Raw genomic sequence first — 19,584 nt, 5'->3', positions numbered from 1 at the left:
ATAAAGAAGGAAACAAATCTTATGCAAGTCACACTTTTTAGAGAAATTTAACAAACTACGGGAACATAAACAGAGATTTTATCTTGAAAGGCAAATAATATTAAATGATTACGGTAGATAATAATAATAGACTGAATATTTGCATGCTTTAGCTTCACTAATGTAGCCATATTTTGCTTAATGAAACATAGGAGAAACCTGCTATATTAGTGCAAAATATGAACAATTATTCAAATAACGATGGTAAAACAACACGCTAACAACTTCAAATCACTAAATCAGTTCAAATTCTTCATCCTCTGTCACTTTAAAACAATTCTGTCAAGGCCAGCATAACACTGAGAAGCACTTCTTCTGCTCATACTTGTTACCTCAACTTTATTGCTTCTGAAAGGAAAGGCACACCCTCGTTTGAACATATTTTATTTTGAAAAACACATCCGACAGAGTTTTAAGAAAGCCTCAATCTTATGTTTACGAATCAACAAATATTGTAATTCCTCAAATGACCACTAAAGGTTAGTTGCAGATGGAGCCATTTCTAATTGACTTCAATGAACGTTTTATTTGAAGTTGTCTAGCTCAATAGCAATTTTCAGAACAGATGGAGTAAACTTCGATGAATGTTGCCATCCCACTTGAAGTTTCAATTTTTTACAGTGCAGATTATTAAAGGGTGATGTCACCGATTATCCATCCAAATTCTATATGTCAATGATTTTGGGGGAAGCGCATGGTAAAGTTGCAAATTGCAAATTGTTTTTAGTAGTGGGGAAATACGTATTTTTATCAAAATGAAATAAGCCGTTTCACTTTTTGACTGGTAAGTTTTAAAAAAGTTGGCGCTGCCATTTGCTCAGCAATTTCCTTTTTATTTCGCCTCCCTTCCCATTTTCAAATACTGTGATGTTTGAAAACGACAAACTCACATTGTCCCCCCATCATCAATGGGGGAGGATGCAGAGAAATAACACAACCAACTGTGCCCACCTGCAGCACAGCCCACCTCTTCTCCCCAAGAAATGACAGTTACCCAAAAATGGGCGTCCTACAGGCGCAATCTGCCCATCCGACTGTAGCAATGGGATCCTCTGTTTGGTTATTATTTCCTTTTTTCGAGATGCTGCTTTCTGCTATTACCGAGAACATTGGTGGCACCCAAATTACGCCGTTAGTTTAGTCTTTTTTTTTTTTTTACGTCAAATATTTTATTTGTGATGTGGGAGAAAAGGGGCCAACAAAAGGAAAGAAGGGAAAGAAAGGTGCCTGATGTATTTTACCTCCCACGGAGCTCCATCTCTTCAATAGCATCTAGTTGGGGGTCAAATTGATCCTGGAAATACAGGGGTCATTTCCTCCGCCTGTTTACCTGTTCACAGCACACTGTCATTGGTTTGAAACAGACACAAGCTGACCCAGCTGTAGCCTTTGAGAGAAAGGTAAGGAAAGGGTTGGGGCATTTTGGTCATCATTGTGACAAGAGAGCAGCCTGCGTGCGTCTCTGTGAGGAGGCACATGCGTGTGTGTTGGTTTCTCAAAAAGACGTGACCCCCATGAACAGACGACCCTTTAAACTTTAAGGCCAATAAACTCCGGTGTCTTTCCCTGGAAGTAAAACAAAGACAATTTTTGCCTAGTTTTAAAATCTCTTTGGGTCTTTTGGGAACATTTTTAGATAACGTTTACATATAGTCTGTAACTTCTTAGTTAATAAATTTAGATTTTAAAATGTTCTGGCTTAACATTATGTGTGCTGAAATCTAATTATTCCAGAAAAACTTTGGCATACGTTTACGTTTGAGCTAATCACTTGCATTGGAATGATCTAATTACTTTTTGTTGAAAACATAATTGTAATTGTTAAATATGAAATATTCTTTTAAGAGTGCACGCGCACAAAGATAGTAAGGTTTTTTCAAAATCTATTACTGCATGTATTTGTATAGTTCTCTTTGAGAAAACCTCAATGTGCTTTAAATTCTTGTAAACATCTGTCTAAAAATCAAAATATGATGCAGAGTGAGCAACAACAAACACCAAAATACTCATTTATGTAATCTCATCCACTTAACCCTTAAACTCCAAACCTTTAGGTCTATTCTTTCGACTACCATAACTCTTCGCAATTACGTAATCAAGGTAATTCTGAAGCAGAGAAAAGCAACCTTGCGCAGATAAGCAACACATTACAGTTGTGAAGTGCTTATCAACACAAATCCACAGTTTCTACTGTAGAGAAACGTGCCTTTGCAATGCTATACTTTATGCCCAGCTCAGTGGCCTTGTGTGACTGAAAGGTCCTGAGTTCAAATCCAGGCCGAGTCATGCCAAAGACCTAGTGCCTCCATGATTGACACTCAGCATCAAAGGGTTGGATTGGGGGGGTTAAACCACCAAATGGTTCCCGAGCACGGCTGTGTCTGCAGCTCACCGCTCTCCCAGGGGATGGGTCAAATGCAATTTGGCAAACTAAGAACAAAAAAAAATACAATAACATACCATTTAAATTGGAAAGAAAACACAAGAGACATTAGAATTAAATCAAAATAATAACGAAAAAAAAAGCAACCTACTACTGAGAGTCATTCTTCAGCCGTTCTGAAGACGTTGGGATTGTCGTTGATGTTTAAAGCTGTTTCGGTCCATCGTGTGCAGCTCAGGAGGATTTTGATTCCATAACTGGGGAGTTTCTAATGTGTCGCATATCAGTGCAAAGCAAATATGAAAAGCTGCTTTCCTCGTCGTCAAAATGAGCTGATTCATGTTGATCAACATCTTTAGTGTTAAAAAGTTAAAGAAAAACTGCTCTTTGAAAAATAAAGGCTAGTCTTGGCACTTAATGGCTCTATTGAACATGACTTGTCTGAAAAGACACAGAAACGACATTTAAACTGATGTGTCCTAAAAGGTAACAGAACAGTTTTCCGCCCTGCAGTTTTAAATGAATATTTTGCAAAGTTAAACATATATCCTGTTTGGAACTTTGTTATTCTTAAAAATATTTTTGTTTTGTCTCATCATTTTTTGCGACCATAAGCAGCAAAACGTCAGGTTCCATGTTAGCATATCGGGTTTAAACATCTCAGGAAACCTGGATGTACAAAACCTAGAGAATAAATCACATGCACACAGTTTTCCCTTACATTTAATAAAGTTATTTTAAATTCAATGTACATGCGTTCCCATGTAGCTGAAAGTATACGCAGAGTTTTTGTGTGCACACGTCCATGCGGAGGAGACACAAAATCGGGTTGCAGACTCTTCAACTATTTCAGACTCCTCAACTATTACTGGCCCACTGCAGCCTGTCATTCTTTATTGTCCATCTTTCACTCAAAAGACTGCACATGCACACAGAGACACGCACACACCAACAGCTGAGCCTTATCTCCTAGCCAGACTGCCCCAACACACACCATTTTCAATTCCAGTACTCCCTGAGGTGATCCAGCCTAATCTGACACACATACACCCTCAGCCCCTCGACCGATGCGGTAAATATCATTATGGAATCAATGCAGCTTTGAATCAATCCAGGCTGAACAGTGGAAGACGATAACACAACATTTCTCTGGGAGGATTTCACCCAACTCCATGTTTTTTGATTGAAAGGCAGGTGGGTATTTCCATAACCTGCCTACCAAATGTTGGCTGTAAGCTCAATAATGCAAGCAAAATTTTCACACATGCTTGCCCACACATACACACAGCTTTCCAGCTCCCATTGTTGCTACGCACCATAGTACATTCAATATTGTGATGGCACTCCTAAGCCAAAGTGGGAGTGCAGTCGGCGGAGAAGCCTTAGCTGTAAATCAATAGATTAAATAGAAACATATGAATAAAACACAAGCTAATAAATAAAAGAAGAGACAGTTTTCTCTGGTTGTTTTGCACAGTAAAAACCTTCTTTTCAATATGAGAGGAAAAACATGAACAGACATGAAGTTACACAAACACAAAAAAGAAGTGCCAGAAAGTTCCTTTATTGGTTTCTTAACCTGTTGCTGCTTAATTTTTGGGCATCTTTTCCTCAGCCTCCTGATGTTAGGCAACATTCAAATGTTTAGACACAGGAATACTTGAAGTGTCTTTACTGGAACAAACCCTAACAGTTTGCAGAGTAAACGTTCTTTGAATTATTGTAACTCTTCAACTGTTTACGTAATTAATGTAATTCCACAGAAGTAAAGTGCTTAAGGGGGGAAAAACAGCTTTACGCTGATATGAAAAACTTTTCTAATGTGTTTAAAGTCCCACTCCACGGTATTTTGATCTATAGTAAAAGCATTCCCAGTGGTCTTTTCATTACAGTTGTGCAGTTTTTACCCCTAAATCAAAAAACCTGTATCGTTTGCTGAGGACAATATTCTGCAGAGTGGCGGAGTTCATTAGAAGTTCGCCTCTGAGTTGTGAGCAGGTAACGCTCAAGTAACCCCCCAGCTGATATCCCATCATCCCTTTGTCTACTCCCCCGCTAGCTTAAAGCCCCCTCAAACGCCAAGCTAACATTTGCGGGGCAACGAAAACAGCAAGCAAGCTGTACATTTTGGGCCAGATCCAACTCAGACGAGGAAAACAAAGACATTACTGAATCTTTTAGTCTGCAAGTGGATTCATCGGAATAGAGCGGAGTAGAGAAACTTTGACCCCCCCATTTCAGTAGCAGTTTATCTGCTCCTGATCCCTGACAATTTGAATAAAGAAATACTCAGAAACGCAAGTTTGATCTTAAATTCTATCTATTGTAAGAAAAATGGCAGAAGAACAAAACTTTCATTGGAGTGAGTCTTTAATAGCAATGCAAAGCTGTCTTTCTACGCTTCAGAATCTATGAGACTTCTGTTAATTGCATAAACCACCCTGAATGGAACCTTTTTTGCCGAGAGAGCCATAAACGCCACATATTTTTAAATGTAATTTCGAAAGAGCCATACATTTATGTAGTGTCCCTTTCCCACACTGAGGCATGGAGACTTAACCTCTTTTAAGGTTCTTTATTCTGGTTACTGCAGACCACAACAAACGCTGTACAATTAGTTCAGCAACTCCTGAATCTCTCCAGCGAGACGAGAGCGCTTCTCCCTACTTTATATTCCCCTGCTCCCGCTCCAGCCCTCCCATTTTCCTTATTCGGCCCATAGCTGAACCCCATTGGTCCAAACTACCTAACAACAGGCTGAGCGACAGAACTGAGGGCCAATCAGATCGCTGCTTGATGCGTTCAAGGAACTCCAGAACTTTTAACGCGGCCCAACAGCCAAGTTAAACTCAGTCCGCGACAATATGTTTAAAACTAAATATACAAGTGAATGTGTGCATTTGATGTAATTTCAACATTTTTAAAGTACAATAAGTCTGTGGAATCTTTTTAATAACATTGTTATTCTGTTGCTAATAAATGATGAGTATTTCTCGTGGCGGTTTGCTGATTGTCTAGTCTGGTTGATATGTGGAGTTTCTGCTTCATGCAGGCGTTGAGACTTTAAACGTGATCTTAGGTTGGTCTGAATGTTCTTTAGACGTGAGACAGACTGCTCACATGCAGACCTGGAGACAAACACACACTCACACGCTGCAGTGAGTGACAGGCAGCGGGTTTTACGTTTTTACAATCCCAGCGCGATTCACCTGCTGTCCTCACAACCCCCCACACTCTGCTTTCTTCCTCACACATCCCGTCCCCGCAACTGCGCGCTCTTTCTCAGAGACGGGAGCGCGCAGTTTTAGGCACGGCAATTCACAGGTTTCCGGCTGGTGCAAACTCTGTGAAATAATAGATAATAGTAAACTGATAATGCTGGCGCAGAATTTTTCTCTCCAAGCACCGATACTACTGCGCGCCTCTGGCATTGCATCGCGCCCGAGAAGGACTGGTCTAATGAAAAAAAAAAGTATAATTAAAGATTTGTCTGCGAGCCATATGTGACCATCAAAAGAGCCATATATGGCTCGCGAGCCATAGGTTCCCGACCCCTGGCATAAACAATCGAAGCATTACAATAGTTTGAAGAGTGTGTGTTATATTCAATGACTGTTTTAGAGAACTGGACCAAGTTTGATGTCTCCCATAGAAAATTGCTTAAGGCTCCAACCAAATGAAGTCAATTCAGTAACCATCTTTCTAGGAAATGGACGCTGCTTTGTTGGAGCCAGATGGTATCAAAAAGCAGTGATTGGTCAATTAAGATTGTTTTGTTGTCTACATTCATTGTTCTTTCTCTGATGAGCAGGAACATTCAGTCTTTTGCAAAAAAGAGTTTTTATTTTTGTGGACTGACATTTTCTAAAAATAAAACAACAACCATGTAAGTATGTCTTCTGAGCTGGAAAGAGTAAAAGACGAGACTTTAAAACTGTTTAGAAAGTTTCTTTGTTGACATTTCAACGCTTTTTCTTGAAAATCTTAATTTCAGTTGTGTCAAACTAACTTTCCACTTCTTGAATATGGTTAATAAGTCTTTGCAAAGAATCTAATTACAATTAGTCAACTGCACTTATTTTTGTAACAGGACATCATAATAAATGTTAAAATTAGGATATATTTGACAGTTATTTAAAGTCTCAATACTTTACTGTCTTTGTACTTTGGAATAGATGGTGACACAAGGATCTCAGCATTAATATTTTTCAAAATATTTTTTTTTGCCCTTCAACCAAGACTGAGCTGCACAGCTGGTGGTTTCATGTAGAGCTCTTTGCTCGTTTCCCTCTTTTCTCGTCGTACTTCATTGCTCAGTGTTGTATTTAACCATTATGCTCATTATTGCACTGAGCCAGTGTGCACTGATTTCAGCCAAACTGAACTCACCTGTCGTCGATGCTCCAGTTGAGGCAGAGGTTCAGGGAGCTGAGTTTGCGACATTTCCTCACCACTTCCATCACGGTCTCGTTGTTGAGCTCGGAGATGTGCCGCAGATCCAGGACGCTCAGGTTATGAAGCTACAGGACGACATAAACGCAAGCAATAATGGGGATTTAATAATAACAAAACCACACAATATGTAGGACAAGTAGACTCAACAGGGAGTACTTTCAGTTCACAAACACTTCTGCGCATTACTGTGTGCAGTATGAAAGATATTAAAAGAATCATATAGAGTTTTGATGCACCTTTAAGGGAAGTGGGGGATTTTAATCTTTACAGTGAATAAAGCTCTGCTGTATAATCTTCCTAAAACAGTAAATTATGCATAGCCCAGCAAGCAAGTCACTGCTTACTGGAGTAATCATCCAACGAGAGCGTTCACTGTCCTCCTTCCCTTCATCCCCCTGACATTCAATAATCTTACTCCCAAGATCTGAATAGCCTATAATGTGGGGTGTAGATTAATCCTCGAGTTAAAGTCTCTTCTTCCTTTTGGAAGCCCTGGCGGACACACTACTCAACAGACGCTGAAGGCTTCACAGGAGCCAGCACAGGTGAATACTGTGATGCCTCTTCATAAGTATTCAAGAAGATACACACAGAAATATATGAAGCCCACAACTACACAGGCACAAGGGATGCAAGATAAGAGGCATGATATCCAAACCAGCCGCCAGGGAGGTGTAGAAGTAAATGTCATGGCCGAGGTTAAAGAGAAAACAAGCTTACAGTAGGTGTTAAGATCACTGCGCACTGTTGTCGGCTCTGTAGGCATGACATATACGCGCCAGCATGAAGACACAAGGGGGGGGGGGTGGATAAGGACAATGGCTCACTGTGTGAAGTAAGCACACATGTAAACACTGTGCCTTGCCACCGCCGAGAATCAAAAGCACTCAGACAAACATTTGCGAGGTGCGGGACTGTTCTGAAGGCAACATGCAGCCTGTGGCTTTCTGTCAATCCTCACAGAAAGCTGGACACACACCCCCCTGTTCCAAAAGTTCAGCTTTGGCACGACGCTGACTTTTATTTGGCACCTCGCCCCGACTTTTACCTCGAAAGACACAATAATGGAGTAGACATCAAACAGCTTATGCAGGCAAAGAGTAGTGAAGAACATGGCAGTGATCTTCAGGGATGGCTAAAATAATACAATAAACCCCGGAACCTAATATAAAGGGGGGAAAACTGCTAAGCTGTCATCGCAGATATTCACACAGGCAAGCAGGTGATGAGACACACACAGAAAAGCTCACACATACAAAGTGCCATGTGCCCCTGTGGCCAATAGTAAATCGAAGTGCTAAATTATTCATTCAGGAGGGAGCCGATCGGGGTGTGCATGCATGTGTGGCTGTATTTATTACTCCGTTTGAGGGGCATAAATATGTTTATACGCTCCAACTGTATGGGTTTAGGCTTCTTAAGGGAGCAAATGCTCCCATAGTTCTTGGGATTTGGCTGAAACTTGGTTTAATTATTTAGGTAAAGGTTAGAGCAAAACTTCAGGAAATTCTTGAAAATCAATAAACAAAAGTACTCTTATCTAAAACACAACTATAGTCAAACTCCAAATTGTTTGCAAAAAAAGGGCTCTGCATAATTTAAAAGTAGATGCAGGCTATTAGATCAAAAAAAGGGAAGAAAAAAAAAATCACAGTAATAGACAAGCAGTTACACTGATCAACATTCTCTGCACATGCACAAAAACATCCTAACACTGCTCACACAAACACTTTTTTTTTTCATTTAATATTTCTGACTAATAAGCCTGAAGTGAATTTTCAAAGCATCCACATCTGAAGTATTAGTTCCCAAAATCTTCAAAACTGCCTATCTCCACTAAAAGAGAAGTTCTACTACCACCAATGAGCAGTGTTTCATTGATACAGAGATCCAATGAGAAATCAGGCCAGCTAGAGGGGGTTCTGATTGGTTGACTGTGTAGCTAGGTTGGAGAAAACCCCAAAATTTAGCAGATGTCTGCATGAAAGCATAGAGACCCAGTCACGGCTGAGACTCTGACTTTGTTAATCCATCTGTGAAAGCCACTGTACGAAAATAAACTCCGCCATTTACTAAGCATCTGCCAAAAGAAAAATATCCCAGAAGCCCCTGATATGAAACGCCATTCAAACAGCAATCTCTCAGTAATTAGTCACACTTGCAAAATGTGACAGGCTATGGTGACAGCTTGGGGTTTAATAAGTGCAAGTGAGGCCTTTTCTCCAAATAAACAGAAAAAAATATACACAAAAGTGAAAAAGGAAATGTGGAGAGGAGATTTTAGGCATAAGTTTAAAAAAAAAGAAAAAGAAAAGAAGGAAAATGTGAAGAAAATGTGAAACAGAGCGAGGAGAGCAAGTCCGGGAGAAAGTGAGGAAAATAAGCAGGAGGATTTTCGGCAGGTTTTTCTCCTCGTTGGCTGAAGTCTGTCACCAGGCAGACTCTGTGCCGTCTCCTCAGAGCTGGCAGCTACAGTGCAGTAATTATTCATGCCGTTCATAAAAACAGAGAAACCTGCAACATCCATCTGCGCTGCGTTTGTCACGTCTGCCCGGCAAGCACGCACGTGGCCCGCAAAGTCATGTGTGCAATAAGTGGATGCACACATGATGGCCACATGTATAGAAATGCTTTAGAAAATAACTTCAGTAGTTTAGTGTATAAAACTCATCTATTAGTCAACGTAAAAACCACACTCCATTGTTTCTTAAAAAAAACATTTTTACTCCTGCAATAAAAAACTAGGATAAATGTATAATTTCATTAGAAAAACATCCACACAACAAAAAAAGCTTCAGACTTAAACTGCCAAATACAAATATATTGAAAAAGAATTTATAGTAGCGACAAAATACTAAAATATATTTAAACATTGTTCTACTGAATTAATAATGTGTCTCTACTTTACTATAAAGAATATATACAAGAAATATAAACTTTATTTTAACGCTTAATGTTACTCAAATAATTTTTTCAAAAGGTAAAAAGAGGAATGATCACATGGAAAAATGATAAATACAATAGCAAATCAAAATATTAAAGATTGTTTAATAAATGGGTTGTTAAAGAAAGGTTTAGAATGAAAAAACTGCTAATTAAATAGAATTTAATTTAAATTATGACAGAAAAATATTTATTTTAAGCATCCACTATTGAAAAAGTGAGAAAAAAACAATAGCCAATGTTTTGAGCTTTACTGAATACAAAATGTGGTTGTGAATGTAATGCAATGGGGTTTTTTTTCTTCTTTTCATTCGTGAAGCTAATCTGCTCAAAGCGATGAGAAAAACATCAAATAGAAGTTAGGGGAATTAAAAAATTAAAGTGAAATCATTTAATGACTGACAAAGAAATGGTTACTCTAAGATGTAAGCATAGCCACACAAACACATAAAAGCTGCTTAATTCAGTCCAAACGGCCAGACCAGCGTTCTGAGCAGCCGGCTCCTTCCTGCTTAGATTCAAAGCATCTCTCAGCCTCGAAAAATGAGAGCCTGAGTCAGAGGTCAAACCCAGAACACTACTGAAAATGATAATGGAAAAAAAGGCGGCTTCAAAGCCATGTCATCCTTCAGCTAAGCACACGCTGCTCTGCAACACATGAAAAGGTTGATTTGGCATTTTTATGACTCTTCAGCATGTCGCTGCTAAGCACACGGAGCCTACGCCTGCGTTAGTCCTGCTTCACCGCGGCTGCCTCGCTACAAATCCCCTCACAACATCAAGCCTAACGACGCTAAGCAGGAAGTTGAGACACGTTGGACCCCGTGGAGGGGATATGATGTCATAACTCTAGGTACTGGCCAAAACCCCAGGAGTTCATGGCTGTAGCTGTCCATTACCATCAATAGCCACCCTTTCACAAGCAGCCACGTGACATTCACAAAGCCCGAACAGAGCGAGCCTTGTTTTTAATCATAAACAGAAAATATGTCCGAATTGGGAATAAATTAGTGGCTTTTTTTATTGCCGCACTAGATTTATGTTCCTGTCAACATTTAACATGTAAGTTTGGACAGGCAAAATACAGTTCTTCTGTTATAAAAGGAGTATGGAAGCCCACAAGCTACCATATACATGCAATAAGACTGAGTAAAAAACACATAAGTAAAAGAAAAGAAAAATCAGAGCGAAAATAAATTCAGCAATCAAGAGGTTAAATAATTAGAATACATTTTCATTAACAAAATTCCTTGATCAAGCTTTCTATAAACTATTTATTTTATTTTATTTTAAATAAACATCTTTTCAGTTATTTTTTTTGAATAATTCATAATTTCGTTGATGAAAGTTGCAATTTTATTCATATCAAATCACTACATGTGTAAAAAGATTGTTTAATGGCCAAGCAAAACTGATCACAATTTGAAAAATGAATCAGAAATTAAACAAACCGTCTTGAACCACAATTTCAATAAAATCTTTAACTAGGGAATTTACAGTGATTCAGTTTTAGAGGTGATATTCAGAGCATGCAGATTTCAAACATGGACAAAACGATGGATATAAAAGGTGACCTTTTTTTTTTAGCGTAACACAAAAGTCAGTTCAAAATAGAGCTTAGTTTGATTGTCTGAATTAGTTGAAGAACTGTGTGAGGCAAGAAGGGGCACGGATGGGATCGATGGTTCAAGGGTGCAGCCACACGTTCAAGATCGCCCCCCAAGAAGACAGAAAGAGCCCTGCTAAGCCAAAACCTGCAGCATTCGTTACCTCTAACAGTAAGCATAGATACTAAACTGTCTGAACACAGAATGATGTTCACATTGGAAACAAAAGACAGGAAAGTGATGAACAATGAATCTGATGTTGTACAGTTCTTTCTGGTGTCTGTCGTGGACTAGCGAGCTGATTCATGCCTGTAGGAGGATTTTTGCTTAATTCCCATCTTTATCTTTTCTGTTGCCCGTCAAAAGTCCATTGCTTATTTTCCCTCCTCTGCGCGACTCTTTCTGTCTCTAATTCTGTGCTCTTGATAACAAACTCCTTCAAGGAGAAGGAGGGAGGTTCTTTTCAGCACACAGATGTCCATTCAGGCAAACACGCAAAACGCTGTGGCAACACTGAATGACAGCCACAGCTCAGTGACACGACTTGTGGCAGTAATGAGACATGATATCCCCTCCCTCCAGAGGTCAAAAACCTGTGTATCTCCATCTGTCTGCTGGTGAAAAGTCTAACAGCCAAATAAATTATTCTTCAATTACTCTTGGATGAGACACACATCCTCCTTAGGCTCTCCTCTGCTCATTATATTCATAAATCCCCCAATCTCTTCCATACAGCAGTCACGAAAATTATTATTAAAATTTCGATTCATTCTGCAACCCCCACTGCCCCATTACCTTTCTTCCCTCAAATCCCTCTGACGTCTCCTCTCTCCTGTATCCTCTCGGCTACCTCCTTTGAGACAGAGCACACATTTCAGTCCCACATATGTCTGTCTGTACGTGGCGCACATGAACACAAACACACACACTTCTTAGTTTGTGTTGGGGGTTATCAGTTTTTCACAGGACACAGTGATTATGTATTTTCTGTGCTCCCATCAGGGGAGGAGATAACGACACGGCAGCCTACAGCAAAGCCAGACAGCATTCACCTTTCACAGAGAAGGACTAAGAAGTGCGATGAGTGAAGACCTGTACCTTCAACCTTTTTTTGGTTTTACCACTTTACTGGCTTGCCTGCTAATAGACGGGGGGAAAACATTACAAATATGGCTTTCAATTTCAAAGGTATTCATTGCTTTTGAGCTGAATCCAAACTAAGTAAACTAACTAAACGTGCTGTAAAAACAAAGTATCGTTCCTACAGCTCCACTAAGCAACCAGCAAGGCAAAAAACATATGACTTCAGTTATGAAATTATATAGCTTCCATGTTGTAAACCAGACGGTTTTATTTGCTCATAAACACACAAAGAAGGAATGAGGTATTGCCCACGGTCCAATACTGTCGAATCCAAAAAGCATTTATCAAAAGTCCCAACTTTCTCTTCAAGAACAACAACAAAACCACTAGAGCGGCACGGCCGAATTCATTTACATGGCCTCAAATTAGGACCAGAAACGTTCTGCACATCAGAGACGTAAGACCTAGCTGTTACAGTGTCCAAATATACTTCTTTTCATCTTTGACACATTCTTCAACAGTCTCTCCATTTGTTATGTCTTTGGATTTCTCCCGAGGGTGGGAACTTTCATCCACACAAAAACGGCCTCGGAGGCCCTAAGTGTCTAAGGGGCAGCGATAGGCTGATGTATGAGGAGGGGCATTGTGGGTAAGCATGACATACAAAGGAAAGCCATCAGTGGGACATCTAATGCTGGAGGAATGAAGGCTCTTTGGCACTGGGAGCTGCCCTCAAACACTGGCTCTCTGATAGAGCCGACCTTGGACTTAATCACTAACAGAAGAAGAGAGCAGTTTGGCAGCGAGATCCAAGGACGCGGGCCGAGTGAACATATGTGTGCGTGAAAGAGACTGAAAGACAAAACACATAACTAAATGAGAAAAGAGAGATAAATAGAGCTGAAATGAAAAGGAAAGGGCACAGGTTGCAGCATCTTTGGAAGAGACGTGTGATGACTTTGCTTTTGGAAGGCCAGTAATGGTAACACAAAGAGCTCAGGCGTCTGGGAGGAGCAGAAAATTACAGAAGACTCTGGAACACCAACAAAGCCTCCGCTCAAAATGTTCTGTATCCATTACACCGCCTTGCGATGTGACAAGCTTCATCGACAAAACTATTATTTATGGCAAGAACTTTGGGTCAGCATACAACTTCAATCTAAACGCCGACCATAAATAAAAGACATTCTGTAAATCCCTGGCGCAGTAACACACAAGACCACATCAAACACACATTTGCTTTTAAAATCATCAGATTCGTCTCAAGCCGCATGTTCTGTATAATTTACAGCCAATGAAGAAAGTGTTACAGAGCCTGGTTTCAATTAGTTTGACTCTGAGCCAACAGAAGTCGTCCCTTTCTTTAATTTATTAACATGCTGCTGATTTGTTAGCTGGTATTGGGCTGCTAATATTGAATTTTGTTGTGAATCACAGAACGACAACAAAGCTCTAGTCTAGTCTAGCAATGCGAAACCACCAGACGGTCATAAATGCTTTACAGTCACTTTCCAAATAATCGGCACTGAACTTGTCAGCACCAGAGGGACCCTAATACCAGAAGCTCTTCTGATTTGGAAAATAAAATTTCAATTGTTGTTGCACTTTCGGCTTTTCCCATCAGGGGTCGCCACAGTGAACGAGTCGCATGGTTAACTTGGCAATGTTTTACGCCGGATGCCCTTCCTGACGCAACCCTCACAAAGCAACCGGGCTTGGGACCGGCACAGAAGGGAACAGGGAGCAGCCCGGAGTCGAACCCTGGTTTCACGGACGGAAGGTGCCGTAAACCAGCACGAGCTAAACCGGCTCCCTGGAAAATAAAATTTCAATTCATTTTCATATTTCCTAATTGGTGAGAAGCCAATGCAGAGAGAGAGAGAAAAAAAAGAAATGAGAATGTATTACAAGAGGAGTTAATAAAAGTAATGGGACAGTTTTTTTTCTGGCACATAGAAACTGAGAGGTAAAGTGGAATCTTAGGGAAAGTGCGATCAGAGGAAGACTGGGATGGAAGGGCATGTGTGATAATCGGAAAAGAGCTGCACAGTTCAGTCTCGGATTCAACGCGGGTCCATAGAGTCATCAGAAATGCAACGACTCTAAAAGCAAGAATATGATTTTTAATCGATGCTGGATGGGACCGAATAGGAATCAATGAGAGCAGGAATCCACTGCTAAATGAGATAATTACTGTCAGAGATTATAGAAAGATGGAGAGAGGTGGAGGCGGAGGGAAGCATATGGATCACACATGGTAATGAATGAAATGAAGGAAATTCAGGCCAAGATTGTTCAACTCTTTTTGGTCTTTTTAAGCCATTAATAAGATCCATTGTTGTAATTCAATTCGTTAGAATGGGTTCTTACTCTCACAACAGCAACTTGAAGACAGATTTATTTAGGGCAATAGCTGGTCAGGGTAATCTTTTTGTGAATTTTCCATTACTGATTGGAATGATGAACTATTATTTTCATTGATGGGATACAGTAATCCCTTGCTATATTGTGGTTCACCTTTCACAGTCTCTTTTACGCTCTTTTTTTTTTTTTAAACTGTCCTGATTGGCTGTAGACTACTGTCAACCAATCTCATCTAGGCTGTGTCTCTGGTATGCGAATGCATTCAGTTTGCCAAATCTACATGAACATCTTCTATTGCTTGCAGATCTTTGTTTTCATTCTAAAACACTGGACTTCTTTTTCTATGAAGGTTTGTACTTTGACAATGTTTAAGTAAGAGATAAAAGTGTGAAAATCTCCATGTCTGTCGTAGAAAAGTGTAAAAAGTGTGAAGTGGGAGATTTTATAGCCTTCAAACATCAATAATCCCACTTCATGGATTGCACATATTGCAGACCGTATGTCACCTGTTAATTCAACACATAACAGTGCAGCGACAGGACGTTGGGTACTTAGATTTGCCTTCTATAAATTCTGTATCAGTTAGTTTCACAATCTTTTGCATCAAAATCTTTCCAAACACAACAAATGCCTATATTTGGAGGATAAGAGGCAAATGAGAATTTAGCTGTAAACCCCAGTTTAGAACATTGGGTGCAGCTGTCAGTAAGGGGAGGTGTAGGAGCCAAAATGCAGAAAACTGAGCTTAGAGGCAGAATATTCAACGTTTATTAAATCCACTTAAAAAAGGGAAAAAACTGGATAAAGCAGATGACCTGACGATGTAGAACTGAAAACCAGACACTGAAGACAAGTAACAGACATGAACATAGTTAACATGAACCCGGAGTGACTGATAGAGGACAGAACATGACCGATAACACCACTGAAAAACTAAACTCAACTGCAGAATCCTCACAGTAACACTATGATAATAACATTATTATTAATATTTTCAGAATTCTGGAGATAAAAGCTGTAGGAAGTCTGTGTTTTAAATATTATCATTGGTATTAAATTGATTCTTGCTGATCATGACTGCAGCACATTCTGCTTATAAAAATATTTGCCTCCAGTTTTTCTTTAACTCAATTTCCATATTGTTTTGCTGCCTTTGTCTCACTTTGAGCCCCTGCCCCTCTAAAGCTCTGTGCACATCCCTGCTCTTCACCCTATTGGATGTTTATGAGTATTTTTGCTTCATTCTTATTATTTTGTAGGAATCTGTTTTCACTTGGAAGTTTTTTACAAGTACATTTTTGTGTGGGGGAAAAAAAGACAATGTTATTGACCACGGGTGATTTATGAGGACAAGAAAAGGATGTGAATACTTTAGCACGGCACTTTTAGGTGGACTAATACTAAGCTATACCAAAAAAAAAACATAAGACTTTATATAACCTCAATAAATAAAAATAAGAACATAATAGTTTGAGATCAATCAAAATCTTTGTATATTTTATTGTGAGCTTGTTCTTCTGAGCTCCTAAATTTTCACTTTGTATAATATTGCAATAAATAGGAATAGATGACTGCTGGACCGTGTTTGGGGGCGCACGTCATCTCCACGTATGCTAATGCTGTTTTGACTGGCTGGCTTCATTACTGTCTGTCTACAACACTATTGCCAAGGTCAGAGGAGGCTTCAGAGATGATAGGAGGCCAAAACTATGAGCACAAATGAATCTGCTGTTTAATCTAATAATGCAGCGCAGCATCGGGTGCCTCCGTCATATTAACACAACTGTAATTGCATTTGGGGAGGAAGGAGAGCATAGGTCCACAGAGGTGTGTGCACACTCAAGTGTATATCAGCACAAATCAAACGGTTGTGCACAAGGAGGACGGAGGGGGTGGGGGGTGGGGGACTCACAGCTAACAGCACGCACACACACACACTCTACCCAGGTTCCATGATGGGAAAAGAAAAGGTCTGAGGAAAAAAAAGCAAGGGGAAATGTTCTGTTTTTCTGGAAACGTATTTCAGCCATGATGTGAGCGTACTGTATGTGTGTCCGTGTTTACGCTGTGTTGCATGGAGCGGCTTTAAGCACCGAGCATTGCTCATTAACATGGTAATATCCAAACAGCAGGGTGTAGTCAGAACAGCAGCACATTATTAGGATTCATCTCATTAGGTTTTCATGAGATTTAAAAGTTAACACAAAGTAACCGGAAAAAGAAGTCGGAGATAAAACACACAGTACGGTCAAGAATTCCCTCGCCTGAAGTTAAACAAGCCTCCGGAGGAGGACGTGTGGCCTGCAGCTACAAGAAGAGTTTAGTTAAAGAAACTGGATTGTGAAAAAGAAAAATTCAAACTTCTAAAGACAACAACTAAATTACAAAGAAGATTTTAAAATGTGGAAGTTTTTGCCTTTTTTTGGAGCTGTCACAGGTGACAGGAAATTCCAAACACTTTTCCAACTACTACTCTTTGACCATTTACACAATTATTTAATCAGATAATGAGCCTATTTACATGACCACTAATAACTAGAAACAAATAAGAAAACTGCAACGGATCAGATGTAGAGTCCTCTGATTCCAGCGGATTTTGAAGCACAGAAAAGTAGCTTTTTCACTGATAGGCGAAGCATCAGAATCAGTTGGTTTACATCGGAGGTCTGCAACCCTCGACAGTAAAAAAGTCGATGTCGCAATGACTACAATCCACTGAGAGCCACAGAGTCTTACTTCACACCTTAGAAAAATAAGACACTGGCCAAATCCGAATGGCTTCCCAACCCTTCTGGATATTTGAAGCTATAGCAGAGTCTGAAAGGGTTTTTTAAGGAGGAACCGCAGGTGATCCGCGTCGCGCTTATGGCGCGGAAGAGAAACGCATTTCTTCATTTCTGTCTTTTGTGCTTTGAAGCAATGGAGTTTATATGTAAATCCAAGTATTGAGTTTTTGTCTTGCATGACTTTGTAAGGCTATAAAACCGATGTTATGTATTTTCCAAGCGCTAGCAGCTACTCGCCAACGTAGACCAGCAACCACTGATGCGGTAGAGACTTTCAAATTTGAAGACACTATTTTTCCACTATTTTCTCTCCATTTGGAGGGATAAGTGTAGGGGTAGGGAAGCAGTTTGGATTTTGCAAATGTTTTGTACTTATCTCATTGTTACTATTAAGATTATATACATGAACCGTTTTTTTACATAAATAAAACATAAACATGAGGAGAAGGTAGCCTTTTCCAAAATATGACTGGTTTATAACTTTTAAATCAGAGGTTCACGCGAATTTCTTTCAAAATGAAAGACAGCCTCTGAAAGATCATCTCAATGTAGTAAATGTAGTAGAGGGTGGTGTGATGTTAGCAGTATTTACAAAAAAAATAAAAAATAAAGTTTATTTTAACATTTGTGGTGCATCTATGACAGAAGTAAAAAAAAAACTAAATTAAATCAGACCTATTAGTTGACCCTCACCATATTTTTCAAACCATAAGGTGCACCTTAAATCCTGTATTTATTCAAAAGTAGAAAATCAGCCTTATTATCTGGTGTGCCTTAATTCTGATTGTGTTTACAAATCAAATTAATTTTACAAATCAAATTAATTTTCTATGGTACACAGCACACAAAACATTTGTCAAAATGTTTTTGTTCAACTTGTGCTACGTGGTGTCCTTTAACTGTTTGTGAATAAATTGAATAAAGTATGAGTTGATTAACTTTTTTTTTAACTTTACTACTTACTTCACTTTACAGTTGTTTTAAAATTAAAACATGTTTCTTTTTCTTTAACTAGGATCCACACTGGAGGGGTAAAAGAACCACATGTGCCTCTGAAGCTCCAGCTTGCAAACCTCACATTCACATTCATTGTGTAAGCACTTCACTACAGTAAAGTGTTGCATTTCAGTGCAAACCTTCTTTTTTCAGCTGCAGCGTTGGAATTATGTGAACTTTTTAAACGGTTGAAGAGTTACAGTAATTCCAAGTAAGTCAATATTGGAGCTAAAACTGTGGTGTTAAAGGGTGAAATGGAGGAGGATTTTTACCATCTTTAAATTAGAACAAACAAGCATATAAGCAGAGAGGTTCAGGTCTTACCGCGGTAAGATGAATGACACCTTGAGAGGTCACAGGGCATCCCATAAAGCCCACAAACTGCAGCTCAGGGCAATGCTCCGCTACCGCCTGCACAGACTGATCAGTTACCTGGAAAACAGAAATAACAAACGACGGTGAGCAGCTTGATTTGCTAAAGGAAAGAACATGACACCTCTTCCTTTCAAATCAAAATAAAAAAACTTCAGTTTTCATTTACTACTTTACCAGTAGTAGTCATTAGTAGTTAGGGTTTGTAACCTCAAACCGTATAGGATGCCACTAATATTGTTGTGCACTTAAAATGTTATCTGTAAAGCCTATTTTTGGTGGATATTTCAAGATTTCTCAACACTTTCATTACTTTAAAGGTCAATGCAGTTAAATACTTTAGTTTTTTTTCACCCCAAAAAAGATTTACCTATAGAAGGTCTTGATTTCATAGATATAGGAAACACATTCCATTATAAAAAACTTAATTTTTTAACGAGCCAAACAAACATTTCACTTTTAAAAATGATCTTTTTAGAAAAATTGGCTCAACAAAGATAATCAATTACAAATGGATGTCATTTAGCAAATGTTTTTATCCAAAGCAACAATAAAA

General features: G+C 39.3%; 1 protein-coding gene across 2 annotated transcripts in view; it reads right to left on the bottom strand.

Annotated features, from left to right (window-relative positions):
* The window catches only part of fbxl17 (F-box and leucine rich repeat protein 17), a 225,078-nt gene that overhangs the window by 138,688 nt on the left and 66,806 nt on the right, over window positions 1–19,584 (bottom strand). For both annotated transcript variants that reach the window (XM_004072302.4, XM_020705797.2), the window contains exons 7-8: window positions 18,981–19,088; window positions 6,812–6,942 (exon numbers count right to left, since the gene is read on the bottom strand). In XM_004072302.4, the coding sequence (XP_004072350.1) occupies window positions 6,812–6,942; window positions 18,981–19,088 (239 nt within the window). The remainder of the gene's footprint in view (window positions 1–6,811; window positions 6,943–18,980; window positions 19,089–19,584) is intronic.

The sequence above is a fragment of the Oryzias latipes genome, chromosome 9, assembly GCF_002234675.1.
Source record: "Oryzias latipes chromosome 9, ASM223467v1".
Classification (NCBI taxonomy): domain Eukaryota; kingdom Metazoa; phylum Chordata; class Actinopteri; order Beloniformes; family Adrianichthyidae; genus Oryzias; species Oryzias latipes.
Note: the sequence above shows the minus strand (reverse complement) of the source record. Positions and strands in the feature narration are given on the sequence as shown.